The sequence below is a fragment of the Rhizoctonia solani genome, chromosome 11 (genome assembly GCF_016906535.1).
Source record: "Rhizoctonia solani chromosome 11, complete sequence".
Classification (NCBI taxonomy): Eukaryota; Fungi; Basidiomycota; class Agaricomycetes; order Cantharellales; family Ceratobasidiaceae; genus Rhizoctonia; species Rhizoctonia solani.
Window position 1 is genome coordinate 595546 of NC_057380.1, and position 27207 is coordinate 622752.

Genomic DNA, 27207 nt, shown 5'->3' on the forward strand with positions numbered 1-27207 from the left:
ATCATAGAGCATAGGAACTTCTGAACACCTGAGTTGGAGTGGCGGTCGCAGCAGGTGTGGCTTTGAGGCTGGACCCGAGACACCATGCTACCACGCTATATTAGCTATGTTGTGAATGTTTATTTATAGAGTTTATTGCATACCAATCATGCATTTGTGTCATGAAGGGGTGGGGGCGGTATTTCAATTTTGGCTTCATACTTCTTGATCCTAAATTAGCCCAGATGGGAATCAGGGCGTGGCACGATACATCCGGATCTCGGCCGTAGCGCGTGCCTGGCTCGGGGGGTTGGAAAGCATCTTGGCTGTGCGCGTAGCTGTAGGCATGGATTGGTAATCATAGCAATGCACAGCGAATCGAAGCAAGGTTTTCCAGTCCGGGTTATGTATAGCCATCTTTCTCGGCGTGGTATCAATCAGAGAGAACCCATTATGGTTGAGAAAATGATGGAACTATCAAGAAGTGCAAGGGACGATGGGTCATTGAATGTTGAGTCGATTGTAGTCGTTTCTCGAGACGAGTCACAGCCGTGGAACTCTCATGTACGGAAGTATAACAAAGGTAGCGTAGCGCATTCGTAACACAAAGTATCTTCCCCGAGGCAAGTTCCGAAAAAAAGGGGAATGGATGCGCGACTTGCTGTACTGTAGTAGGGTTAGTCATGATCCGTGATGGGCGTACTAGTATCCATGAACTACCGCGTTCGTAATAGTGTCCGGTGAGTAAGTCGCAATGCGTGTAGTGGCTCCCAGGATGCAAGCATTTCGTCAGTATGAGGCAGAGCATATCAACTAAAACCAATATCTAATGAGACAGGCCCGATATATGTACTAATTAGAAATTCAATATGGTAACAGGAACATGCCGAAGGGTGAGACCGAAGCCGAGCCAAAAACGATCCGGCGCCAAGGCTCACGTGGCTGCTAGGGACATCCAGGGACAAGAGGTCTAACAAGATGCAAAAGACCAGTGCCGAGGGGACCGTAAAGCAACACTCTTTTTATCCACCACAACCATGGGAAAACTCTCTTTGCGGCCGACTCGAAGGGATGCAATAGTAGCTGTCGCGGGCATGGCATGCATGCTGCTCTTTTCTCGCATGTTCGAGCTCGGCATCCAGGATCCCTCCTCACATTCCTTGCACATCCCCCCCGACACTGTGCTCGCCAACCAGCAGCATCTGGCACCCTCGAGGCCCAGTTACAGACACCAGGTCGTACCGCAAGACGATGTTACACCCAAGCCCGCACCCATCCCCATTCTTCCAAAACGTGAGCTTCACCGACACAAACACAATCGCTTTATTCACTTCTTTTTATCTAGACGCTTCTCATGACGTGATACACAATCCCATACAACACACCACTCCTTCGATTCTTAAAACACAGTCCTGGCCAGACTTCTCTTCCGGCTTACCTCACACCAAACTTCTCAAACATGGCGCAGGTTGGACGGTCTTTGAAAATATCTACATGTCCAATGGGACAATGTACATCATAACAGACAACCCTTCCGCCTGGCCCCAGCGAAGAATGATGATTGATACGGGCATCACTGCTCTCAACACTCCAGAGAACATTGCTGCTCGCGAGCCAACCGAGTACGACCTCGATTGGATTACCCCTAAAGAAGCAGAAGCACGCTGGGGAAGCGAGTTTGGGCTGTGTCAGACTTTACGGTGAGTGCCAGTGCCTGTCCCATGACGTACCTGAACCAACCGCTATTCGGAGTAGGTCTTGTACTGGGACCCCCTTCAGTGTGAGTACATCCATCGAATCAGGAGATTTCTACTAAAAATTTCGTTTAGTTGTCAACCACTACTATCACTTTGCAGCAGAGCTGCTTATGGGAACTTGGCGCATGCTTGCTTCTTTCGACCCATTTATCAACGTGCACGGAGAATACACTAAGATTCCTACACCTGCACGTGCTGTTTTTCCTCATGTGGAGCCTAAAGTGTGGCGCGACGGTCCATCGTTTAACCAATTCTTCCTTCATGCTGTATGGCCCGGCATCGGTTAGTACTTTATTGGCTTGTGATTTTGCCCTCCTTGACTAGTTCCCCCAGGAATGGAATTTAGTGATGCTTGGGAGGACCGGGTTAAGCTTACAAGGTCATCCGACCCCTCGGATCCTAACAACAAAGCACCTCATGCCTTCTTATACGAGAAAGTCTTGCTTGCCGATCGCTCGGCGTCTTTCCGAGGCGCACATTGCTCCATAAACGCTCGCACAGTCTCGGAGGCCATCGAAGCCACTCGTGCTGATCTCGAGGATGGTCCAGGAGACGACAAGGGCAAATGGTGGTGGGAGCCTCTCAGGCGTAGGATCTTGAAAATCTCCAGTGTCGATCAAGCTATCCAAGATATAAGCTTGTGGTGGTATGGGTCCGAGGCAGAGTTGCCAAACTCAGCGAGACGCTCGAAGGCGGGAAACCGACTGTCCATATCACCTACATCTCTCGACAAACCGCTCGCATCGTAAACTCATCAAAGAGGATCACGACGGTCTTGTTACTGTACTCAAGGAACTCGTAGCCCGAAAGAACGCACTTCCACCCTCCCCTCAGAACCGTCGTTGGCGTTTAGAGATTGTCGAAGCCGAGCATATTTCGCGAGAGGAGCAAGTTAGGATTGCCGCGCGGACGACTGTTATGCTTGGAGTACACGGCAATGGGCTGACCCACTTGATTATGATGCCCATCACTCCACTTTCCACTGTGATCGAGTTATTTTATCCGGGTGGATTCGCAAGGGATTATCAGTGGACAGTACGGCCCTTGGAATGCGGCATTATGGTGTTCATAACAATACGTGCGTCTTATCTATTTCCATTCTTTTCTTTGGTTCTCATATCTATCTTTAGCGCTTTCACCGAGCCGTCGCTCCCTCTCGTCCAATACCCCGAAGGTTTCCAGGGTAACGAGATCCCCGTTCATGGACCGTTCATCGCCGACCTTGATTGAGGAACGAATTGATGGGGTCGCAGTCAAGTTGTAATTTTTGGGAGTTCGCGGGACGAATTTTATCTTGGTACTGTAATTGTCGTTCGTTGTTTCTATCTTTTTCTCCCTTGGGTTGGTGGCTTCTCTGTCTCGCCACCGTGTAAACATCGGAATATCATACCCCCTTGCGCTATCCATACAATCAAGATCTTCACGGACTGAATTGTAAGATGGCGAACATTTCGAACTTGGGAACCCGACTGGAACATTTGATAGCCTTGAACTGGTCTTGGTGCTTGGCCAAAGCGGCTCAGCTCGGCAGAGATATTGTGCTTGTCTCTTGGGATACCTTGGTAATTGTGGGTGTATTTGCGTTGACACCTCGGCGGGGAAAATCTTCAACCAAATTCACCCTTGACAGACCGGTCCGAGCCGCCCGGTGGCTGCGTACATCATCAGGATGATCTCACTTTGGATATAGGTACTTATTCACTGAGTTGGAGGATACGCATATAGCCTATTAGGCATGGTTTCTCCCGATATATACATATGAAGAAGCCAAACAAGTAAACAAACAAAACAAGACGCTTTAGGAAAAATGAGGTACATTGCGAGTTTGGGTTCGTCCGGTATGACGCAAGGTTGGTTATTACAGTATCCTGCAAATCCAATAGTAGTTTCGACCTCCAAATACATATATGATCAAATACGAACTGAAAATGCGATGTCAGGTCAATGGAATGATATTTTACCAAGCTAAATTATCATAACGATAGAATTGACAATCTCGTGACTTCCTTAATAGAGTATGTGCCAGCGTAGGACCTCTCTATTTACCGGATGTATATGGGCTTAGCCTGTAGCGGAATCGCACCGAATGACAAGCGATAACATACGCTCCACATTAGTGTTAAGAGTAAAGATAAAGAGAGTGGAGAGGCCATCCGGGACCTTATAAGGTGCCCCGGGTACGATAAATGCCTAAACAGAATAAATCAAACAAACATATATAGTCGGCAATCAAGCGTGGTCAAACACAGGGGGGGAGATATATGACTCGAGAGACAAGTGTAACAGTGTAACGCAAGGGTAACGCATATACTGAGAATCAACACACGATCCTTGCGTGATCTCTATCTTCTCTTTTTCATAGATATCTTTACTTGGACGAATCTTATTAGCTTCTGAGTAAACAAAAAGGACCCCAGAACTCCTTGTTAACATAACCAATCTGCCAAGGCAGAATTGCAAGTGCCCGCGAACAAGAACCATGAGTTTCTTGTAACGCATAATCATCCAATCTTGGTGTGTTTTTGATGTATCACCACGTAAAACACGTAATTGAAGATTGGAGAACACTTTTGTATTTTTATTTGTTTTCCGCACAACTTTATCATGTTTTTTTTTTTATTCAGATTTGCTCTCGTTGGCGAGAAAGTGCGCATACATGGCGAATTTTTGCTTTGGCACCAATTAAAAGCGTACATCCGCAGGTCAGGCAGTGGGTAATCGCTGAATCCTACGTCTGCAAAACGGTGGGATGCTAATCAGCACCGATTAGCGCTTATGAGCGGATTAGCATAGATATGTACCCCCCCTCTTAGAGAGCGGGCATTATCTGTGTTAGATCCTCGGAGGTTTGTTGAGGCTTATAAGAAAATCCTCAGGAACGTTAAATTGCAGAAAGTTGTTGTACCTCCATAAACGGCTTAAGCTTATGTTGGGGATGTCACGATTGATCACGCTCTGGATTTAGACAACATGCTGCTTAAATTTCGCTGAGTGCTATCTACATGTGCTCCAGATGGGTTTTTACAACCAAAATTTCCCCCCAAACTCCATCTAGTTACATAATTGCACACACCCTATAAACCAATACCACTACAGTATGTTGGTGTTTGTATGTGAGGCCATCAACTTAGTCCTTGACGTCCGCCCGGGGATGGCCCTTGAGTAGGCAATTAATCCGGCTAACGGGTTATATTACTCACCATCGACTTGTTGTAGGGTAATAATAAGCGAAAATCGATGTATTCAAGGTGCAAAGCCAATGTTCAACCTGAAAGCTAAAGCAAGTCGGAGGGCTAAGGTCTTGGCTAGTGTCGACGAGACTACGGATAACCGTGTCCTTATATTATAAGGGCTACATTATTAAGCGCCGTCAGCTCATCTAGTTGTGGCTGACGCAGCGCTGTGGCCAAGTCAATTGGTCCGGCCCTGAACCGTTATACAAGAAGTCCTTATTAAGGTCGCAACGTTTCGTTTGTGCTGTTTAGAATGTGCCCTGTTTCTTATCTCTCGTTGGCGCTATTAACTTGGGCCCTAGCTCATGTGATCTCATATGCGGATCGTGTCTTTTTAGCTTCCTGCGATTTGTGGACGTAGCTTAATCTCTGTACCATAATGCCACCAAAAATGCCTAAATTCAGACACCTGAAAAGCGCTGTCAGTGCCAATAGAGATAGCCGGGTGGGATGGTGTGGTCGCTTGTAGGCGTATGTGGCCGAGAGCGAGGCTCGGCCAATCACACTACTGGTACCCCATCCGCAAACCAGAAAACTACATTAATAATCACCCCAAACCGGAGGTACGATGGGCCGTTAAAGCTCGTCCTCATAAAACTCCCTTGCCCCAAATGCCATGCATTTCTTGGAGGCTTTGTATCAGCCTATTTACGTCATGCTACTACTGTTAAATATCGTGTGAGGCAGCCTTGGAAGTGAAAAGCAGCCTTTCAGCCTAATGTACGATTGAATTGAGCTTGGTAGTATATAAATCTCGTAAAGATACGGGACTCCTAGACTGGCCATCACCATCACACCCCCTCTTGATCCCCTAGCCTATATATTGACTATGGATACAGCACCTGGACACCAATTCCAGCCCCCTACGCCTCAAGACAGTCGTTCGCCGTGCCCTGCCTTGAACGCAGCAGCAAATCACAACTACTTGTAGGTTGCTTACACCTCTGAAACTTCCTCAATCTTACTGACCCACACCAGACCTCGATCGGGAAAGGGCCTGGGACTTTTTCAACTTTGCAAAGCCGTTCACGATCTTTACGGTCTCACTTACCTAGTGGCGGCCATACCCGCTGTTTTCGGCATCTTGTCTTGCGGCTCCGGAGGAAGGGTCGATCTCGAACAGCTTGCCAAGCACGGTAAACTCGAGCATGACGCGAGCTTGTCACGTCTAGACCATGCAGATGGAGACAACAAGAACGTATGTCCATGGCTGGTCGACCAACTTATCGCGCAGTCAACCGACGGACGTAGGCTGAGCATGCGCGACTTTGCCAAGGCTCGAGTTTTTGAGGGAAAGTCAGGTGCCAAGAACACTGCCTCCTAGACATGTCAGGATTGCGCAAAGCGAATCAGTTATGAGTGTGATCGTTATCGGGAATGGTCAACATGTGGACTGCAAAGTGTTAGGGAGTGGTTTGGTAACGAACGTTTGCCATCGGGGTGGGCTCCTCGACGATCAGTGTAAGCTAGACTACTGGACATTTCGACGTAATCCAACTAATTTTTATCAGGGCTCTTTGAGATGATGAGCGAGATGAGAAAGTTTGGTCGTTTAATGGATGATGTGAAGCAAGAAAATCACGACAAGGATGCATAAGCTCCAGAGTCATAGTAATGAAGAGCAGAAAGCGATCGGACTATAACATTATATTATCACAAGATAACAGATGTGACTTCTACTTAGCCTACGCTTTGGTGTGATCCCATGTATGTTGGAAGGAGAATATATACTTACATATGTGTAATTATCTAAATGTATGCGTACATGCATAAAACTGATTCTCGACACGGTACGAGTGGGGGAAAATCCAGGGTCGCCAAGGCGGCTAGGGGTGTCAGCCCGGCCACCCAAGGCTGCGACCGTCCGGATCGAAGGTTTGGGGTGCAGAGAACTGCTTGTGTCGGCTTTGCGCCGTTGAGAGAGATAGAGATGAGGGGCTTGGAAAACAGCCGAGCCACTCGCGCCTCGCGCTTGGTGACTGCTTGTGGAGTGTGATTGGGTCACGTGACCGGACCTCCAAGCCTCAGTCAAGTATCTCATGTGAATCGTCCGCTGCTGCGGTTCACATGTCACTTAATCGATTATGTCCAACTGCAAAGGCTCTACTACTCGGATATAGTCCGCAAAAGTATTACGTTGAATGACAAGTCATAATATATGCTCGATGTTGGTGTTACGAACAAAGACAAAGAGAGGTACCCAGGACCTTACAAGATGCCCTGGAGCGATAAATACGTAACAATAATGAATCAAACAAGCATATATAGTTGGTCTTCAAAAGTGGTCAAGTACAGAGGGAAGATATGAATCGAGAGACAAGTGTAACAGTGTAACGCAACGGTAACGCATATACTTAGGATTGGCACAGGATTATTGCGTGAACCTTGGGCCCAGTCGGTAGTCGGGCCAGATAATGTGGCAGCAAGCAACGTAGACTCGAATGAGTTTGATTGAGGGGGGCAATGCCTCAACTTTCTCTTTGAGAGCTTTGATGCCTTCTTCCGTGAAATCGGGAGGATTCTTGTAACATACACGTTGCAGCCGTTGAGTGCGGTATAAAGTGTTTGTAGGCGTAGGAGACGCTTTACGCTTTGGTCAAAATATACTAATAGAACGTTATTGAGACTCACAAGGGTCATGCTGAGCCAGTGGCAGGTCTGATTTAATCAGACCCTAATCTCTGTGTTATACGCACGGGCTTTACGATCCGTTGTACCTCCGGGTGGGGTGGTCGGCGGTGTGTTTTCCTGGTTCGCGGACGGGGTAGTGTGCTTGCCTGGGTCTCGTTCCTCGGCCACAGGCAAGCACACTGCCCCACCCACTCACCTCCATCGGCGCTTAAACCGGGGTGGACCCCTACTGACTCGACACTTGTGGCTAAGCAGTTCCCACGCCCATGTTATTGTTAGTTAATAGCGCCCACCTAAAACGCCTATATTTAGACCTATGAAAACGCGTTGTAAGTGCCAATGAAGATAAGCGGGTGGGGTGGTGTGATCGTTTGTAGATGTATGCGGCTGAGAACGAGGCCCAGCCAATCACACTACTGATACCGCGTCCGCAAACCAGAAAATTAGCATACTGATCACTCCAACCAGAAGGTACGATGGGCCATTAAAGCTCGGCCTCATAAGACCCCTTTGCTCCAAATGCTAGGTATCTCTATTGGAGACTTTTTATCGGCCAATTTACGTCATGCTATTACTGTTAAAGTTCATGCGGGGCAGCGTTGGAAGCGAACAGCAGGCCGAAAGCCTGCTGTGTGATTGGATTAAGCTTAATAGTATATAAATCTCGTAAAGACAATAGACTCCTGGACCGCCCGCCACCTTCACCCCCTCCCCTTTTGACCACCCAGCCTATCTATTGACTATGGATACAGCACCTGGACACGAATTCCAGCCCCCCACTCCTGAAGACAGTCGCTCGCCGTGCCCCGCCTTGAACACAGCAGCGAATCACAACTACTTGTAGGTTGCTTACACCTCTGAAACTTCCTCAATCTTACTGACCCACACCAGACCTCGATCGGGAAAGGGCCTGGGACTTTTCCAAATTTGCAAAGCCGTTCACAATCTTTACGGTATCTCTTACCTAGTGGCGGCCATACCCACTGTTTTGGGCATCTTGACTTGCGGCTCCGGGGGAAAGGTCGATCTCGAACAGCTTGCTAGGCACGGTAAACTCGAGCACGACGCGAGCTTGGCGCATCTGGACTTTGCGGATGGAGATAACAAGAACGTATGTCCATGGCTGGTCGACCAACTTGTCGCGCAGTCAACCGACGGACGTAATCTGAGCCTGCGCGACTTTGCCAAGGCTCGAGTTTTGAGGGAAAGTCAGGTGCCAAGAACGTTGCCTGCTAGACTGGTCAAGATTGGGCAAATCGAATCCGTTCTCAGTGTGACAGTTATGGGGGATGGTCAACAATTGGACTGCAAGGTGGCCAGAGAGTGGTTCGGCAACGAACGTTTACCATCAGGGTGGGCTCCTCGACGATCATTGGTAAGTTAGACCGACTGGGGATTGGGAAGTAGCCAAGCTAATTGTTTACCAAGGGGCTATTTGATATGCTGAACGACGTCAAGAAGTTTGGTCGTTTAATGGACAGTGTGAAGCAAGACGATCATGACAAGGATGCGTAAGCTCCAGAGTCACAGTAATGAAGAGCAGAAAGCGACTGGACCATAACACTGTATTATCATAAAATAACAGATGCGTCGATAATTCAAAACAGTATTATTAGCTCTCCACGTACTTGGTTTTAAGATAAGATAGTGGTCATGTCGATGAATCAACCACAACGACCATTTCTCCAGTCCGTCCGAACAACAGTTGATTAACACAACGAGTCCGAACCTGGACATGATTGCAAACTGCTCATCGGCTTCACCCGCCTATTTCCTATTTTGGACCTAATTTAATGCTGGGCTTGGGTGCAAACGGTGGCGCCGGCATTTTGGTTAATGCGGACAATTAGTTCAAGGTGGCCGATGCACCGTATCGGGCTAGCCAGCTTGCCCATCATACGCACATTTTGTGTTCGTTGGAGGTGAGGGTAGGAGGGAAGACAAATCGTAGTTCAACGCAACGAGGCTTCGCCGTGAACCCAGAAGATTCGGATTCTGGGCTCGGATAATCCGAGCCCTGGGGTGCACCGTGCTTGCCTTCGCTTAGTCAGCCGTCCGTGGATGGGCGACTAACGGTGGCTACTTGGGGACTTTTAACTCTAGAGCCACGACACACTTGGAACACCCCAAGTCAGGTTCACTTGTCGACAAATGTCTTTTAGCTCCCGTGGAGGTGCTCCACCCAGCCGTGGAAGACCAAGACTCAATGCTGCAGGAAATTCAATTGCCGCGGGCACAGGTAATATACATCTTATTGTTGCCACATTTAGCTGATGTTCAAATCGCAATCTGCTCGTAGTTCGGCGTGGTGGCGGCCCTAGTCACCAAACCCAACCTTGTCGGTACTTTCTTCGTGGCAGCTGTCGTTTGGGTTCGAATTGCCAATGGTCGCATACCACTGCAAGAAGAACTGAACGCCATCCTACCGGAAATCAGCCTTCTGTCCCCAACTTCCCCGGACTATCTAATGATGATTTCTCAAAGGTCGAGCTCAACCAGACACCTGGAAAGACGTTTAACTCTCTAAAGTCTTACGTCGAGGACACTTTCAAGTTTCAAACCGCAGAACAGGTGTATCGATTTTTAAGCATTGTATGCAGTGCTAGCTCGCAAAACACGTCTTGGGTAAGTGGTGCCAAGCTGTTACAGCCTCAGCGTGGTTAATTATTATATAACCTTAGACCGCCAAAGATGGACAGGTAGGTTTCTATTCTTGAACAATGTCGAGGTCCATTGAAGGATCCAATTCCTGGTTCAGTTACACCTCCACCAACTGGTTGAAGTGAGTGTCACCCCGCATGAGGAATTATCAATCTAATGTACTACTCAGGGAAATGGCATTGTACGACTTGCCGATGCTATACGTTTCCCTAAAGCAACACCTCGACTTTGGTCTTTCCAACGCGGGTACATTCCAATATTTACAGTACGTATATCCATGGAAAACATCTCCAGATCTGATTCTGATTGTCGTATTTGTAGTATTTGGCTTCCGATTGGGTCGTCAAGAGTACAATGAACAGTGATGTCTAGTAAGTACATTTGTTTCTTGACTTCCTAATATTTACTTTGAAATTAGTGCGTTGTATGGTCTCATCCACAGTAATTTTGAGATCATCCAGAACACGGTAGAGTCAAATATGCGTAGACTTATGAGTGCTCGAAGCTTCAGAGACGGCCCGACTCATTTTAGTGGAAAGCAAATATTCAAAGTGATGTTCGTAACACTCTTCGAGTAAGTTGATATTCTCCTTATGGACATAATACTTTCTCAATAAGACGGCCACAATCGAAAGGTATCTCACGCGCTTCAAAGAAGCGCCAATTGCGAATCCAAGCGTGCGCAATTTCGCTGAGCAAATCATCGGGTGGTTCGATGAATGGCTGGTGGCCCTTGACTCAGAGCCACCGTTTCAAGACGAGTGCACGACCTACAGTGAAGAAAAGCGAGAGTTTATAATCGAGAACCTTCAGCGAGACAGGGAGCGAGTCTCACGCGTCATTAACCGAGGACAGACTGTCGTCGTAAATAACGACGCGCAGCCAGCTTATCAGATACCCAGCGATGCGGACCCTGGATTGGTGGCAGCACTGGAGCGGGTATTTGATTATGACGGACCGGGCGAACTTTGCGAAACCGGTCCGAGGCACGACAACGATCATGCCGAGATTGAGCTAATTCGGATTGCCCCGACTCGCAATGAGCTATTGTGTGAGGATGACCCTTACCTTCCCGCCAACTTCTTTGAAGCACCGCATTTCCATGAGCCGAGAAGCGTAGAGCGTTTGCTCGACATCCAGTTTAGGCTTTTACGAGAAGAGCTGACGTTAGTATCTACTGATTATATTTGGTGTGCAATGATACTGAAGTTGGACATGCTAATCCTTGCAGGTCACCCATCCGCCTAGCCGTTCAACTTATTGTTGAAGATATAAAGAAGTCTAGAACAAGGGTTACGACGTTATCTAAGTTGCTCGATGCTAAAGGGGGGCGCTACGTTGCACCTGCAAGCGTGCGCGAATCGATCATGTTTAGCGTCTTTACTGGGGTCGAGTTCGAACCACTCGAGCTCAACAACCGTGGTATATCCGTCGGAATCGAGTTTGATACACCTCCGTATTCGCGGGCTCGAAGTAATAGACCAGCTGTTCGAGCCGAATATTGGCAGCAAGTTTCAAAAAAGAGACTGATGCAAGATGGGCTCGTCGCGCTTATTTGGAAGGATTACCTTGGAAATGTGGATGTTTATGTGGGTACGGTGGCAAGTTTTGGTGGAGACTTGGTGGACTGCTCCAGGAAACCTGAAGGTCAATATCGGGTGTCTATTCGAGTATCATTTTTTGATGCGAAGGCCAACATCCGGATCGTACAAGCACTTCAAAATCGCCGTAGGCGCAACGACACTCGGTTTCTTATCGAGGCGCCGGTGTTCTACGAAGGGATTCGTCCCTTCTTGGAAGCGCTGAAACGAGAGCCGGAGTTGTTACCTTTTGCTCAATACTTGCGACTGCAGAGCAAGCAAGAGTTGACCCGGACTGTTATCGGCCCTCCACTTTATTCACGTACCCCGGGGTTCTCTTTCGAGCTCAAGGACCTCTTCTCAGACGGGGCTGCCGTTCCATCGCTCAGGCTAAATACACGGGATCCTGACTCTATCGCCAATGCCCGAGCTCAACTAATTCGCTCTAGTCGAATGGATCATAGTCAAGCGGACGCTGTTGTCGATTCGCTTACTCGAGAGGTTGCTCTAATTCAAGGGTGAGCCTCCTCCTTACTATACAGTATATCTCTGAATGATTAATTGGAATGTCCAGTCCTCCCGGAACGGGAAAAGTGAGTCGTTGCCCACACTAATTTGACTCTCACGAGGCTCATTTTTATTTTCCAAGAGCTATACAGGTCTAGAACTCATTCGTGTCCTTATCAAGAACCAGATAGCCCCTATCCTGCTCGTTGCGTTCACTAACCATGCCCTGGATCACATGTTGACTGGGATATTGGACGCGAATATCACGACAAATATCGTTCGACTAGGATCTCGCTTCTCGATCGACGAACGGTTGTCGAAATACTCCCTAAGTACAGTTGAAAGGGATGAAGGCAGGTCCCGACTAGGATCTTCGGGAAAAGCTGCATACCGAAAAATGAAAGAACTCGAGAAGGATATGAACGCTCATGGCAGACATATCGTCGCACAAAGTCCCCGCAAGCCATATCGAAAAACATATATCTTTTGCCTATCCAACCATCACGGGGAGTTTTTCACTCATGTACCATCTTGGATCGAGGCCATTGCCCCAAAGCCGAGCGATCACGATGAAGGTTGGGAAACCATAGGAGAGTCCCCGGGCCAAGAGCAGTCGATAATCAATTTTTGGCTCAAGGGTCGCGATTTACAATTCTTGGAAACTCGAGGGATGAAGGGCGCCAAGGGCAAAAGTTCACGCCATATCTCTAGTCACAATCAGTTCGATATGCTCTCAGGTCCCAATACAGGTAGTTTCTGTCTTTTCTTGATACGGCGGTGGTGATTGACACTTTGGTAGGTGACGAAGATGTGCCAACCTCGCGCGAAAACTATCTTCAGAACTTCATGCGCACGCATGGCCTTAGTAATATCCCGAAAGTTCCCACAACAACTCGTTCATTGGATATTTTGCTAAAGAATCCCAGGGTGTGGAGCATGTCGCAGTGAGCGAACAATGCTTCACGATACGTGGAGTGTTGAGCCAGTGATTTGACCATGCCGATCAAATCAAAGATTTCGAGGAATTTAGAGGATCTCATGAATCAGCTTCGGGACAGCACAAGGAGATCACGGAACAGGTATACTCATGCTTTATTCCGTTCATATTTCGGTTACTGAATAAGTAATATAATAGTTAAAGGCGGAGATTTTGTCACGTTCGCAAATTGTTGGCTGCACAACAACCGGTATGTTTGTTACCTGTGTAGCCTACGTGATACTTATTAGCTCAAACAGGGGCGGCGAAGCTCATATCTATGCTTTCTGTGAGTTAAAAATCTATACGCCTGTGCGTGGCCTTAAAATTATTTCAAAGGGAATGGGCCCCAAAGTTATGATCGTCGAAGAAGCAGGCCAGGTTTTGGAATCCCATATACTTGCCAGTTTGGTCGGGTCTGTCGAGCACGTCATTCTCATCGGGGACCCGCTCCAACTCCGGCCAAATATCAATTCGTATAGTAAGTGCACATTCTGCGACACCGGGGCATGTGTTCTGAGTCGCTTAATACAATTGCTAGAATTGGCAACTGATAATCCAAAGACTGGAAAAATCTACAAATTCGATCAGAGCTTGATGGAACGCTTATCGTCCAGTGGGTTCCCTATGTCCCAAATTGACGTCCAACGGCGGATGCGTCCCGAAATCTCATCTTTAATTAGGTAAGAGATTTCGAGTCCGATATTGCAGTAGTGCTGACGCATACATTTACTAGAAATACATTATATCCTAACCTGAAGGACAACGATCGTGTTTTAAGCTACCCAAATGTTCGCGGAATGTACAAAAATATGTTCTTTGTTAGCCACAACCACAAGGAGGCAGGTGGGGGCGAAGACTCCATTTCGAAGCACAATTCTTTCGAGGCAAGTATTATCAGGTCTGAAACTGAAACTCTCCTGATCAACGGATTTCCGTTCAGGTCGACATGATCTACGACCTCGTGTTGCACCTGTTGAAGTAAGTTCCCGTGTCTATCCTTCTAAGATTTCTACCCATTAAATACAACCGTAGGCAAGGCTGCTACAACAAACCTGGGAATATTGTCATTCTGGCTGCATATCTTGGCCAAATTCCCAAGCTTCGTAAGAAGCTAGAGGAAATTGTGACAATTGTCATCGATGAGCGCGACGCCGAGTTATTGGAGCAACATACTATGGACCAGGAAGAGACAGGTACAGTGAAAGAAGTACAGTTGTCGAAACAAGTCATCATCCGGTGGGTGGTTTGATGATCCCTTCTTTTCTATGCTCAAACCTATTGTGGCTTATTTTGCATGCAGAACATTGGATAACTTCCAAGGCGAGGAAGGCGAAGTTATAATACTCAGCCTGATTCGAAACAGCGGAACCCCCTTCGACAAAGAATCATCAAGTTTAGAGCATGTTAAAGGAAGAGCGCCAATCGGATTTTTAAAGGTGAGATTACGCCAAAGCCCTTCATAAAACACCAATTAACTGTTTTCAGTCTTTGAATCGGACAAATGTTGGGCTATCACGAGCGAAGCATGGTCTATACATTTTTGGGAACGCACCGGAACTTGCCCAGGGAAGCCAGATGTGGTCGGATGTATTGAAAGAACTCAATTCCTCCGATTGTCTTGGATCGAAGCTTCCAATAGTTTGCCATCGCCACCCCGACTATGTGCAGTGGATCGATAGCCCTGGTGTAATTCCGATTGTTTCGCCTAAGGGTGAGCGGATTACAATTTGTCGGTTATTCTAAGGACATAACTCATCCTATTACTAAGGGGGATGTCTTCAACCGTGCAGAGGACCTCTTTCGTGTGGCCACATCTGCCCATCTATGGTGCGTGTTTAGCTTTATAATCAGGACTTGGGTTCACCCGGATTTAGTGTCATGCCGATGATCCTAATCACATCTCGACCAAGTGTCTACAAGCCTGCCTTCGACTATGCCCTCGCTCGCACCCGTGTGATAGAGAATGTTGGGAATGTTCGGGAGCTGCCACCAACTGTCGCTTCCCAATCACGAATCTGCAACTATTGTGTGGGCACATCCATCCAGCTATACCATGGTATGTTGCATCGCTTTATATCGCCATTTGAATAAAGCCGACAAATCGTCCATCAGCTATCGTGTCAGCACTCCTGAAAATATGAAGTGCCCCATTCGCGTAACCAAGCAGCTACCTTCATGCGGCCACCAAGCAGAGATGCCATGCCACAAGGATCCAACAACGTACACTTGCTTGAAATTGATCTCCAAAGAATTGCCCCATTGTCAGCATCACGGAACCATACCTTGCTCAATGGATCCCGCATCGTATATGTGTCAGGAGAAAGTCGAGAAGCAGCTGCTGCGTTGTGAGCATCGCAAGCAAATGCCATGTCATCAAGATCCCGCCCAAGCTTTGTGCACTCAATTATTGGAACGGGAACTTCCCTGCGGCCATTCTTAACAGCACCATGCCACGAAGATACATCAAAGCATATATGTCGAATCGAGGTCGAGAAAAGGCTACCAGGTTGCGCGCACTATGCTAGGATTCAGTGTCATCAGGATCCTGCAAAATATGCGTGTCTCGAACCGGTCACAAGGTCGTTGCCTATGTGTGGCCACCGTACGCAGATGGCTTGTCACATAGATATGAAAGCCTATAAATGCCAGGAGACCATCGAGAAACGATTCGAAAATTGCACTCACCGCAGGCGACTGATTTGTCACCAGCTTCGAGACCCTGCTACGAATCTCTGCCAAGAACGAGTCGCAAAGAACATCCCGGCTTGTGGACATGGTACTACTATGGCCTGCCATGTAGATCCCGCCCAGTACGAGTGTCAACAGAGGATTGAGAGGCAATTATCTTGTGGTCATCGCGCAACAGTACTTTGTCGAACCAATCCCTCCGAGCACAAGTGTCAGCAACGGACTCAAAAACAGTTGCCATTCTGCGAACATCGAGCGTCAATGCCCTGTCACCAAAATCCAGAAGATTATTATTGCACTAAGCCGTGTGAAGGTACACTATTGTGTTGCTCAGGAAGATGTTCGTCAAGATGCGGTGCTTGTCATAAACTTAATCCAGGTGAAACAAGATCAGACGGACGTATGATGCATATAAAACACCCATGCCAACGTCGTATTACCTGTGGACACGTTTGCAACAAGACTTGTGGCGAGAACCATAGTTGTTCCAGCATTTGCAAGGAGAAGTGTCAGCAATCTTGTACTCACTCCAACTGTCTAAAAGGTTGTTCGATTCCCTGCAAGCCTTGTGAAGAGCCCTGCATATGGAAGTGCACGCATACACAATGTACGTCCCCATGCGGAATGGTAAGAATCCCTACTTGATGCTCTCCCCCTCTATACTCACCTACTCAAAGGCGTGTACACGACTACCTTGCGACGAGAGATGCACTAATGTGCTGAGCTGCGGTCATCCTTGCCCCTCAGGTGAGAATTATTTTTGTCAACCAATAGCTGAATTAACGAGAGTCGTCTAGTATGTGGCGAGCCTTGCGAATACCAAACTTGCGAAACATGCAAAGACGACATCCTGGAGTCGGTACTTGATCAATTGAAGAATATTCACTTGAATGCTCCGGCAAGGAATGCCAACCTAGAGTCAATGACTATCACACTTCCTTGTCGCCATGTTTTTACCGTGCGGGAGCTGGATTCGATCACCTGTATCCATGAGTTCTACGAGCAGGATTCTGGTGGTATTTGGACGAAACCGACCATTCCCAAAACTTTGGGCGTACGAAATCGGCCTATGTGCCCTCGTTGTGGTGGAAATATCGATTCGCTCCGCTACGGACGGGTACTTAAGAACTCAAATGATTCCATCCTTCAGCACAACATCGCCTGCAACCTCTCGGAGGGTTATCTAAAGCACAAGACATGTGGTCAGAGTCACGTAAGGAATTGGAGAAAAGTGTTATATCTACTATCCGCTTGTTTGGAACTACAAGCATTCCTATTCCTTCAGAAAATACTAGGCAAACCCTACGTCAAAGGACCGAATCAGCTGTCCGAAAAGGATGCCCGACAATCCTCGACCTGGTTCAAAACATTGGCAAATTCCACGGATTTCCTCCTAGGCATACGAAAGCATGGCGAAAGGCGGTAGAAGATATCTCAGAGACATATCGCACCGCATATGACGTGGCCTGCGAGCCTGATCCATCAGCTCAAGCCTACGATAGATCGATTTTCCGGCTATATCGTGAAGAGCTCAACAAATCCGGGGGAACGGCCGATCCAACTACCGACCCTGTCGAAAAGCGTCGCCAGCAACTTGCTTCGGACGCTGCGCATATAGCCATCGGGCAACTTCGTCCCCGCTCGAGCGATCGCTTCAAGGCGGAGGCGTTCTGGATGACCATTGAGATTCTAGTGACGTTGGGCTTGGCAATTAGCAAAGCGTGCGACGAAAGTCAAGACAGGCGCGGCGCAAACGCTATTTGCTGGGACAATATTGCAGCATACTTCCTCTCGCAGGCGTGCAAGGACGCCGAAACGGCTCTCAGTATGGCACAAAAATCAAGGTCTCCGAACAAAATAGTTCAGTGTCAATTGCTCATTCTCCAGATTCAGTACGAGGTCGCCGCTCACAAGTGTCGGCTTGCCATTCGCAACGAATTGCTTTTAAATCCGGAGCGTAGGGACGAATATTTAGACATGTGCACCCATGGTGTTATGAATGTTCATAACCTTCGAGTCACTGTTCCACGAGATTATCAAGGCAGGGCGCGGCGGGAATCGGCGGCAGGCGTAAATACAACCAGGGCTGACTGGGTGCGCGAGCATTTTATAGAACCCACACAGAATATACTCGATGCTTGGAACAATCTGGACCTTATTATCGATGTCAACATGCCAGGATGGCGCCGGGAGGATGCAAACGCCGAGCGGTTAATATATTGGAAACCAATTGTCCAAGAGGCTGCAGCGTCAAGACGAAGTGTAAGTGATGCAACTAGTGGACTAAGTATTCAATAAACTCACTTTTGTTTTATTACCTGAAGGCCACACCGAACGCTTCAACCAGTGCTCGAGAGGCCATCCTTATGTAAAGGGAGAGGTACGTTTCAGCGTGGTTGTGCCAGTTTTGTACTAAAATAATCCTATTCGATAGTGTCATGTTTCCGTTGGAGTGGTATGGTGTCCAGAATGTGGGAATGCGGTGGCATGACAGGTCTAGATCTCGACAGCTTTCTATGCAGTGAACAGCTCCATGTTAAATTCCAAGATAACAAGAAAAGAACGAATATGAACTTACTCAAACTAGGTGTACCTCTGATAGCAGTATAATATTTATATTCTCAGCCAAACACCGTGCATTGCAGAGCATCGTCTGATCTTCTAGGCTCAAAACGATATGCTTCCGTTGTACGTACATATAACACTGGGCTATTGGTACTTGTGAGGACTGGAATCAATTATAGAGAGCTGTGAATTGAACAGGCATACAGTTCTTTTACGCGGTGATCAAAGCTATGAATGCAGGTCGTTAAAGCTGCAGCTATTAAAATCTATACGGCTAAGTAAAGGAATTGTGTGGAACCATCGTGACTAATCATCCGCGGATGGGCGATTATGAGTGGCTATCATTTTATTTTGTTCCCCTTCGCCACCTGATCTGTTCTCCAACCACGTACTCACAGCTTGAATTATTGCCACATGTCTTTCAACCCTCCAAACAGAGGGCCTTCAACTCCTCGGGGTTCTAGACGAGGAAGAGGACAGCCTAGAACTCCCGGCAGCGCACATCGCGCGTCAAACTCAGGAGGTAATCGTTGGTACCATTGCAGATATGAAGCATATATCAGACTCACAGAAATACCAGATGGTATTAGTTCGCCACCTCAGAGTCCCAGGGCCGTGTGCCGTGACTTTCAGCGGGGGAATTGTCCTCGCGGGGAAAACTGCCGATTTTTACACACACCAGTTCAGGACGGGCCCAGTACTCCTACTCAACAGACATTCCGGGATGCTTCATCGCGACCGGAAGATTCTACAGCATCAAATTTCCCGGGACTCTCGAACGACAGTTTCTCGGTAGCAGGGACCAACCACTCACCTGGGCAGACCCACAATCTTCTCAGGCAATATGTCGATGATTCTTTCCGATTTAGCACTGTAGCCCAAGTATATCGATTTGTTAGTCTTTTGTGCAATGCTAGTACCCGGAACTCTTCTTGGGTATGTTTCTCAATCTGATTCAGGATTTTGATTATTAACAAGCAGTTGGAAATAGACATTGGAAGAAGGACAGGTTAGTGGTTAAGGTACTATAAACGAGATGTTATTGATCAGATGTCAGAATCACCTGTACGAGCTTGTCAGGGTCAGTCTATTTTTCCAGTTTTATCAAGTAGGTTCCTTATGAGCCCCAGGGAAATGGCATTTTGCGCCTTGGGGATGCCATCCGCTTCCCAGCCGAGAACAATGGACCATGGTCTTTTCAACGAGGCTACATTCCGATACTGACGGTGAGTGACCCAGAGTCATGCATACTTTTCGCTTCTTGAACGTATAAAATAGTATTTATCTTCGGATTGGGTCACCAAGAGTCGCATAAACACCGAAGTAAAGTGGGTTTAGTGACTAGGTTGAGAAAGAAATGTTCTAAATTTGCTTTCAGCGCACTTTATGGGCTGGTCCACAATGAATTTCCAATCATACGGAACACGATAGAGACTCATATGCAGAGGCTCATGGCTGCTCGAAGCTTTAATGATGGACCACAACCGCTCAGTGGGAAGCAAGTTTTCAAAGTAATTTTTGTAACCTTGTTTGAGTGAGTTGGCAAACTCTCCTTCCGTTTTGTGATCACTGAGGCCCCAGTCACCCATAGATATCTCACTCGTATCAAGGAAGCAACTATCAAAAATCCGGACATACGTGATCTAGCGGAACAAATGGGACGTTGGTTCGACGAATGGGTAACAGCGTTACGATTTGGTTCCTCGTTCAGCGACGAATGCAATACCTACGACGAGGATAAACGTCAGCTCGTGATTAACAATATAAGGCTGACAAGGAGCGAGTACTGCGTATCGTTCAGAGAGAAAAAGTAGTACTTGTCACCCGCGAAGAACGCCCAAGTCGTCAGGGCGCAACTACGGAGGGTCTCATCGCAACACTTCAGCGCAATTGTGATTACGATGGCCCTGGAGAACGGCGAGAGAAAGGACCGAGGCATGACAATGACAAAGTTTCCATATCAGACATTCGCGTTGCTCCAACCAACGAGGAGCTAGCTTGCTATGATGACCCATTTTTGCCGGGAAACTTTGCCGAGGCACCCCACTTTTATGATTCCAAAAGTGTCGAGAGATTGATCGACGTGCAGTTCCGTTTGTTGCGCGAAGAGCTAATGTGAGTGTCCTGAACCGTGAGGTGCTTTGCGTAGAGGCTAAAGGAACTTTGCAGCGCTCCGATTCGTATGGCTACCCAACTCATCATGTCTGACCTCCGAAAACCGGACGATGCAACAACGATCTTATCGAAATTAATCAAGGATGGTGGAGGACGCTATAGGGCTCCTGCTAATACACAAGAGTCCGTCATCTTCAGTGTATTTCCAAACGTACATTCCAGCCGCTTTCCCTCAACAATCGAGGCACTTCGGTCGGCATCGAATTCGATACGCCTCCTGGAAAAGCTAGAGATAAACAGACCCAGCCTCGAGTGGAATACTGGGAACAAGTTTCCAAGAAACGGCTCATGTTAGGGGGCCTTGTTGCTTTGGTCTGGAAGGATCTCACCGGTAGTGTGGATATATACGTTGGAACAGTAGCAAGCACGCCTCGGGATCTAGCTGAAGCTGCCAAGAAGAGCAAGGATCGTATTGCGTTGCGTGTATCTTTTTTCGATGCGGCGGCAGAGCTTCGGATAGTACAGTCGCTTCAAAATCGACAGAATCATGGAACCAAGATTCTAATCGAGGCGCCCGTTTTCTACGAGGGAATCCGACCATTCCTCGAGGCCTTAAAAGCCGATCCCGCGCGCCTTCCTTTTGCACAATATCTCGTTCACCAAAGCGAAATCGAACTCCAGCAAACGATGATCGCCGCGCCTTTATATTCACGCACTCCCGGTTTCTCTTTCGAGCTGAAAGACCTGTTTTCTCCGTCCGCCGGCGTTCCCACACTCCGAATGTCCACCACCAATCCTGATTCTGTAGCCAATGCCCGTAATCGTCTTCGAAATAGTCGGCTGGACCCCAGTCAAGCCGAAGCCGTAATTGACTCACTCACTCGCGAGGTTTCCTTGATACAAGGGTGAGTTACATCATACTTTGATGAATAAACCTGCGATGAACTAATCAATCTACTTCCAGACCACCAGGAACTGGCAAGGTATCTTATATTCGACTATGCATAGCGATTCAAGACTAACGCTTGTTTAATCAATCTAGAGTTACACCGGTTTAGAGCTAATAAGAGTTCTCATCAAAAATCAAATCTCTCCTATTCTTTTGGTCGCATATACGAACCACGCTCTCGACCATATGCTCAAGGGAATCCTGGATGCAGACATCACCAAGAACCTTATTAGATTGGGCTCACGCTCGGCCGTTGACGAGCGATTAGCTAGCTTTTCTCTCGACGAAGCGGAGAAGATATCGACCAAGTCAAGATTGGATCGAAATATCAACGCAGCATATCGTGAAATGAGGGCCGCTGAAGCCGAGATGTCTGGGCTGATGCAGAAAATCACTGAGCGCCAGATTCCGCAGGAACACATGGAGGATTGTATTTTGTCGTCATATCCTTTCCACTACGAGGAACTCTTTTCCAACATGCCATCCTGGATTTCAACCTTGGTTAGTAATGCTGCCGAAGCCGATGGTGAATGGGAGACTGTCGGAAAGACCGAGCAAGATTTGTCAGTAATCAATTACTGGGCCACCGGCCGTGATCTGCAATTCTTGGAAGGACCAAAAGAAGACAAACCGCAGAATAAGCAGAAACAAAAGTCGGATGGTGGTAGCTCAAATAAATTTGGCGCTCTTGCGGACGGAGGTTCAACCAAAAAAGGAAAGGCTTGTGAGTGTTAACACTATCTCCCGCTTGCAAAACCAATTGTCTGAGATTTCCCCTCAGCTTCATCTGGGCTAGCGGCGCAACACCAAGCGTTTTTACTCGACTTTTTATCTCAGCATGGCCTTCATCAAGTTCCGGCAATTCCTCAAACTGCTCGCCCATTGGAAGCACTAAAGGAAGACCCAATGGTATGGAGTATGTCACTCACCGAGCGGAATACCCTATATGATATCTGGTACGCTACTGCGAGCGAGTCAATTCGAGAATCCCAGATTGAGGACTTTGAGAACCTGCGAAAGAAACACGCGGCTGCCAGGCAGTCTTTTGAAGAAATCAAGGAACAGGTGTGTAATTTTGAATGTGGTACCGACCATCGAATAATAGGCCAATACAGGGTAAAGTCAACATTCTGCGACGCTCTCATATCATGGCTGTACAACAACAGGTAAGACCGATTAATAGCTCGATTCATCTTTGGACCAATTTTTGTCGAATATAGGCGCGGCCAAGGTTGTTTCTTTATTATCTGTGAGTGACCTACTTATTGTACTTGATCTCAAGACTTATCCCAACATTTACGACCCTAGGGGGTTGAGCCTAAAGTCATGATTGTGGAAGAGGCGGGCCAGGTTCTCGAGTCGCACATACTCGCGAGTCTGGTTGAATCGGTGCAGCATATTATTATGATTGGTGACCCTCTGCAACTGCGACCGAGTGTAAACTCATACAGTAAGATGCTGTTTTTCTCAACAACAACCTCAGCTGATCTCGTTTACCAGAGCTTGCAACCGATAACCCACACACAGGGCACATATGGAAATTTGATCAAAGTTTGATGGAACGACTCTCGAAATCAGGATTCCCAATGTCTCAGATTGACGTCCAGCGCCGAATGAGGCCCGCCATTTCAACTAATTAGGTTGTACTATGAGACCGTGGAAGGAACAAGGAACACTCAGGCGAGCATTCAGGAGATCTCTCTACCCCAATCTCAAAGACCACGAACTCGTCAAAAGATATCCAGATGTGTATGGAATGCACAAAAATGTGTTCTTTGTAAGTCACGCCAATAGGGAGACGGGCGGAGGGGAGGACTCCGTTTCAAAGCACAATTCATATGAGGCAAGTTGAATTCCAAATGATTTATCATCGTAAAATAATCTCTCTTAAGATTGACATGATCTACGATCTCGTTCTCCATCTTTTGAGGTCTGTGGCGACTTAATCACACGATTACTATCACTTAATTGGTTTTTTTAGGCAAGGGACTATAATAAGGAAGGAAACATCGTCGTCTTGGCTGCGTACCTGGGACAAATACCGAAGATCAGACAAAGGCTGCGCGATATAGTAACAACTATTGTGGATGAACGTGATGCCGAGCTATTGGAACAGCATGGTATTGAAGACGAAGAGACGACTACAGTTCAAGAGTCAAAGTCTCGAAGCACGTCCTTATTCGGTAAGTGGTGATCCCAATCCCTGACTATTTTGTACGAGCGATAATTATGATAATCTAGCACACTCGACAACTTCCAGGGGAAGAAGGAGAGGTCGTTATTCTCAGTCTGGTAAGGAACAGTGGCACGCCATTTGATGGCCATGTATCGAGCCTCCAATATACGGGTGGAAGGTCAACCATTGGATTTTTGCGGGTGCGTATAGCATATATGCGTAAGCCAAATGCTTAAAATTTCTATAGTCTAAAAACCGCACGAACGTTGGACTTTCTCGTGCAAAGCATGGCATGTATATATTCGGCAATGCGCCTGAATTGGCAAGAGAGCGATATGTGGGGACTATTCTTCAAGAGCTCCATCATCAGGCAGTATTGGAGATGGGTTGCCCATTACATGTCACCGCCACCCAGATTATGTGGAATGGGTTAGCAGCCCGGTAGATTGCCGATCGTTTCCCCCGATGGCAAGTACCGTTATTTTCTTAATTCGCTGTCTTTCATATGTGCCAACTAATGATTGTCATTAGGTGGATGCCTGCGGCCATGCGCTGAACCTCTACCCTGCGGCCATGTGTGCCCTTTCAAGGTATGCTCAGTCCCATAAGTTTGAACCTTATGCTAACGGTGTATCATATTTTTAGTGTCATTCCGATGATCCCAAGCACATAACTACTAGGTGTCGAGAACCATGTCTCCGTCTGTGTCCCCTCAATCACCCATGCGATCGAGAATGCTGGGAGTGCGCGAAGACTATTGGAGACTGCCGATTCCCAGTTCGAAATGTCCAACTGCCGTGTGGGCATATACACCCGGTTGCTCCATGGTGGGTCTCGCATTGTCGTTGTGTTCTCGAAAATTGCTTACCGTGATAAATATTAGCTATCTCGCTCGTATGCCAGAAAAAATCAAGTGTATTTCCCAAGTCGAAAAGCAACTTCCATCTTGCGAGCACAAAGCAAAGATGCCTTGCAGCCAAGATCCAGCCACATACTCGTGCCAAGAACCATGCGGAACTGGCTTCACGTGTTGCTCTAAACCATGTTCGGCCAAATGTGGAGCATGCCAGAAACTTAGCTCACCGGATACTGGAAGGCCACGAGTTGGACGTATTGCGCGGACCCAACATCCAAAACATTTTTGTGGTCGCGTTCTACGCTGTGGACATACATGCAAAGACGAATGCAAGCAAGGGCATACCTGTTCGGGTACATGCAAAGAAAAGTGTCGTCAAATATGCCCCCATGGCTCATGTCGTTTCCCATGCTCGACACCTTGCAACCCCTGTATGCAGCCTTGCGCCTGGAACTGTCAACATATACAATGCCCGTCTGCTTGCGGAATGGTGAGTTCAAGAGTTTTTATCGACTATATGCATTAAATGTTCTTGTACTAGGCATGCACCCGACTTCCCTGCAAAAAATGCCCCAATATTTTGCGATGCGGTCATCCCTGTCCCTCAGGTAGGTTGTAGCAACCATGTATTCTGATCAACGAGCCGAGACAATTTTACATTCACAGTGTGTGGCGAACCTTGCTCTCAACAAACATGTCGGTTTTGCGCCAGCGATAACACTCTGGATTCTATAGTTGATCTTGTGATGCACACATCGTTGCGAGATCTTGAAGATGACGGCAGCCTAGACTCTATGACCATCACGCTTCCTTGCGGACACGTCTTCACAGTCGAAACGTTGGACGGAATTACTTCTTTAGGTGACTTTTACGAAAAGGATGGCGATGGCAAATGGGTCAAGTCAATTACACCTGACGATACCGGAGAAATCCGCACTCGTCCAGTTTGTCCTTCATGCCGCGGCAATATCGACTCGCGTCGATATGGGCGAGTCTGCAAGAACTCGAATCTGGCTATTCTCCAACACAATACCGCCTCAAGTTTATCACGGCGCCTCGCTACTGTTGAGGCCAAAATTGCCACCGTCCGCGAGAGAATCGACAAGAGTGTCATTGATGCTATCAAATCTTGCAAACCCGAAGGTCCGGATCAGACTATTACCACCGAGGCTCGTCGAGAAATGGTAGACAAACGCGATATCACCTTGGCAAGGGAGCACGAACGGCCAACACCTGCAGAAGTTATCGAGGAGATCGACAAATTCCATGGTTTTGCTGAGAACTATGCCAAGAGTTGGAAAGGTGGCATAAAGGTGGCCATAGAATCATACCGAGTGGCCCGGCAAATCACGTGCGAGCGGGATCCAGCGGTACAGGCATACGAGGCGTCGCTTTCACAATTATATCGAGAGGAACTCGACCGTTTTGGCGTTGATTTATCTCTTGGCGCTCCCCGCGACGTCGAACAGCAAGCACTCCGTGTAGCCCGTGCAAAGATCGGACAGCTTCCTCCTAGAGCGAGCCTTCGATTTGTCGTGGAAGCCTTTTGGATTACTGTCGATATTCTAATGCAGCTAGGTGTAGCGGTCAGCAAAGCCAGCGATGAAGTTCGTATACGCGACAATACTGGGACAGAACATCATCAATGGGAACAACTGGCTGAATTCGTCCTTGATCGAGCGGCCAAAGACGCTGAGACCGCCTACAAGCTTGCAAACAACTCTGAATCCTGGAACAAGGCCATCAAATGCCAAGTATTCGTCCTCCAAACTCATTACGAGTTAGCCGCTCACCAATGTCGAGTCGCAATTGGCAAGGGTGCTCTGTCAGACAGCAACGTCAAAGCCGAGCTCGTCGATATGTGTCGTCAAGGAATCAAGCATATTAAGGGTTTGCAGACCAGTATTCCACAAGAATACTCTTCACGATGGGGACCTCGAGAGAGGCAGAACAAACTCGCTTGGGCCAATACTAATTTCGTCCAACCTTCGAACGTGATTCTTGAATCCTGGGAAACTCTGAAGCGGTCGGCCAAGGGTGGGACGTGGTATCAGGAAGTAACCAACGCCGAGCGTTCGGCGATAATGCGAGCAATGATGCAAGGAGCAGGCCATGATCGTCTTTGTAAGTTCCGCACTGAGGTCTGTTGGTTGCGGTTCGTTGATGCGCAATTGTAGGGCATACCGGCCACTTTTATCAGTGTCCCAATGGTCACCCATATGTTATCGGAGAGGTAAGCTATGAGAGAATTTGGAGCAGGAAAAAAAGCTGACATTGTTTTCCAGTGCGGAGGTGCGATGCAAGTCAGCACTTGCCCAGAGTGCGGAGCCGCAATTGGAGGGTCTCATCATCGATCGTTGGCGGGGAACACCCACGCAAATGAATTCGTGAACCTCGCGCGACAGGGTGGAGTAGAAGATGCTGGCTGGGAATGGGGACCCGGTCGACGATGATGATTTGCTAGTAGTATAGTTGATAGACTCGACTTTGTAACCAAGTCTACGTGTTATATTTGAAGAAATCTACTTGCT

At 47.6% G+C, this 27207-nt stretch overlaps 5 protein-coding genes across 5 annotated transcripts; all 5 read left to right on the forward strand.

The window, feature by feature from the left end:
* Positions 1-1016: 1016 nt before the first annotated feature.
* RhiXN_10253 (uncharacterized protein) lies at positions 1017-3000 on the forward strand (the record flags this gene model as incomplete). The annotated part of the gene is made up of 7 exons (XM_043330069.1): positions 1017-1272; positions 1325-1679; positions 1735-1757; positions 1809-2018; positions 2070-2376; positions 2429-2814; positions 2867-3000. The coding sequence occupies 7 exons, from the start codon at positions 1017-1019 to the stop codon at positions 2998-3000; spliced, it is 1671 nt and encodes a 556-aa protein (XP_043184166.1).
* A 2798-nt stretch (positions 3001-5798) lies between these two features.
* Positions 5799-6293, forward strand: RhiXN_10254 (peroxidase family 2 domain protein; the record flags this gene model as incomplete). Its single annotated transcript, XM_043330070.1, has 2 exons — positions 5799-5896; positions 5948-6293. 2 exons carry the CDS (start codon positions 5799-5801, stop codon positions 6291-6293), a joined length of 444 nt encoding a protein of 147 aa, XP_043184167.1.
* A 2049-nt stretch (positions 6294-8342) lies between these two features.
* On the forward strand, positions 8343-18387 carry RhiXN_10255 (Zinc finger, NF-X1-type; the record flags this gene model as incomplete). The annotated part of the gene is made up of 30 exons (XM_043330071.1): positions 8343-8440; positions 8492-8975; positions 9029-9111; positions 9704-9839; positions 9900-9971; positions 10085-10225; positions 10282-10299; positions 10359-10382; positions 10431-10526; positions 10583-10632; positions 10680-10835; positions 10897-11427; positions 11493-12359; positions 12416-12434; positions 12491-13097; positions 13148-13292; positions 13379-13427; positions 13484-13535; positions 13585-13613; positions 13664-13805; positions 13866-14007; positions 14061-14115; positions 14268-14305; positions 14360-14563; positions 14628-14763; positions 14813-15038; positions 15118-15154; positions 15202-15383; positions 17166-18277; positions 18340-18387. 30 exons carry the CDS (start codon positions 8343-8345, stop codon positions 18385-18387), a joined length of 5979 nt encoding a protein of 1992 aa, XP_043184168.1.
* A 1632-nt stretch (positions 18388-20019) lies between these two features.
* On the forward strand, positions 20020-24265 carry RhiXN_10256 (Zinc finger, NF-X1-type; the record flags this gene model as incomplete). Its single annotated transcript, XM_043330072.1, has 15 exons — positions 20020-20114; positions 20172-20331; positions 20382-20695; positions 20750-20892; positions 20940-21600; positions 21660-21678; positions 21738-22368; positions 22426-22709; positions 22760-22810; positions 22953-23094; positions 23145-23245; positions 23308-23421; positions 23626-23827; positions 23905-24020; positions 24068-24265. The coding sequence occupies 15 exons, from the start codon at positions 20020-20022 to the stop codon at positions 24263-24265; spliced, it is 3231 nt and encodes a 1076-aa protein (XP_043184169.1).
* A 247-nt stretch (positions 24266-24512) lies between these two features.
* RhiXN_10257 (Zinc finger, NF-X1-type) lies at positions 24513-27129 on the forward strand (the record flags this gene model as incomplete). Its single annotated transcript, XM_043330073.1, has 7 exons — positions 24513-24647; positions 24724-25166; positions 25218-25284; positions 25343-25410; positions 25461-26800; positions 26854-26909; positions 26962-27129. The coding sequence occupies 7 exons, from the start codon at positions 24513-24515 to the stop codon at positions 27127-27129; spliced, it is 2277 nt and encodes a 758-aa protein (XP_043184170.1).
* Positions 27130-27207: the final 78 nt, after the last annotated feature.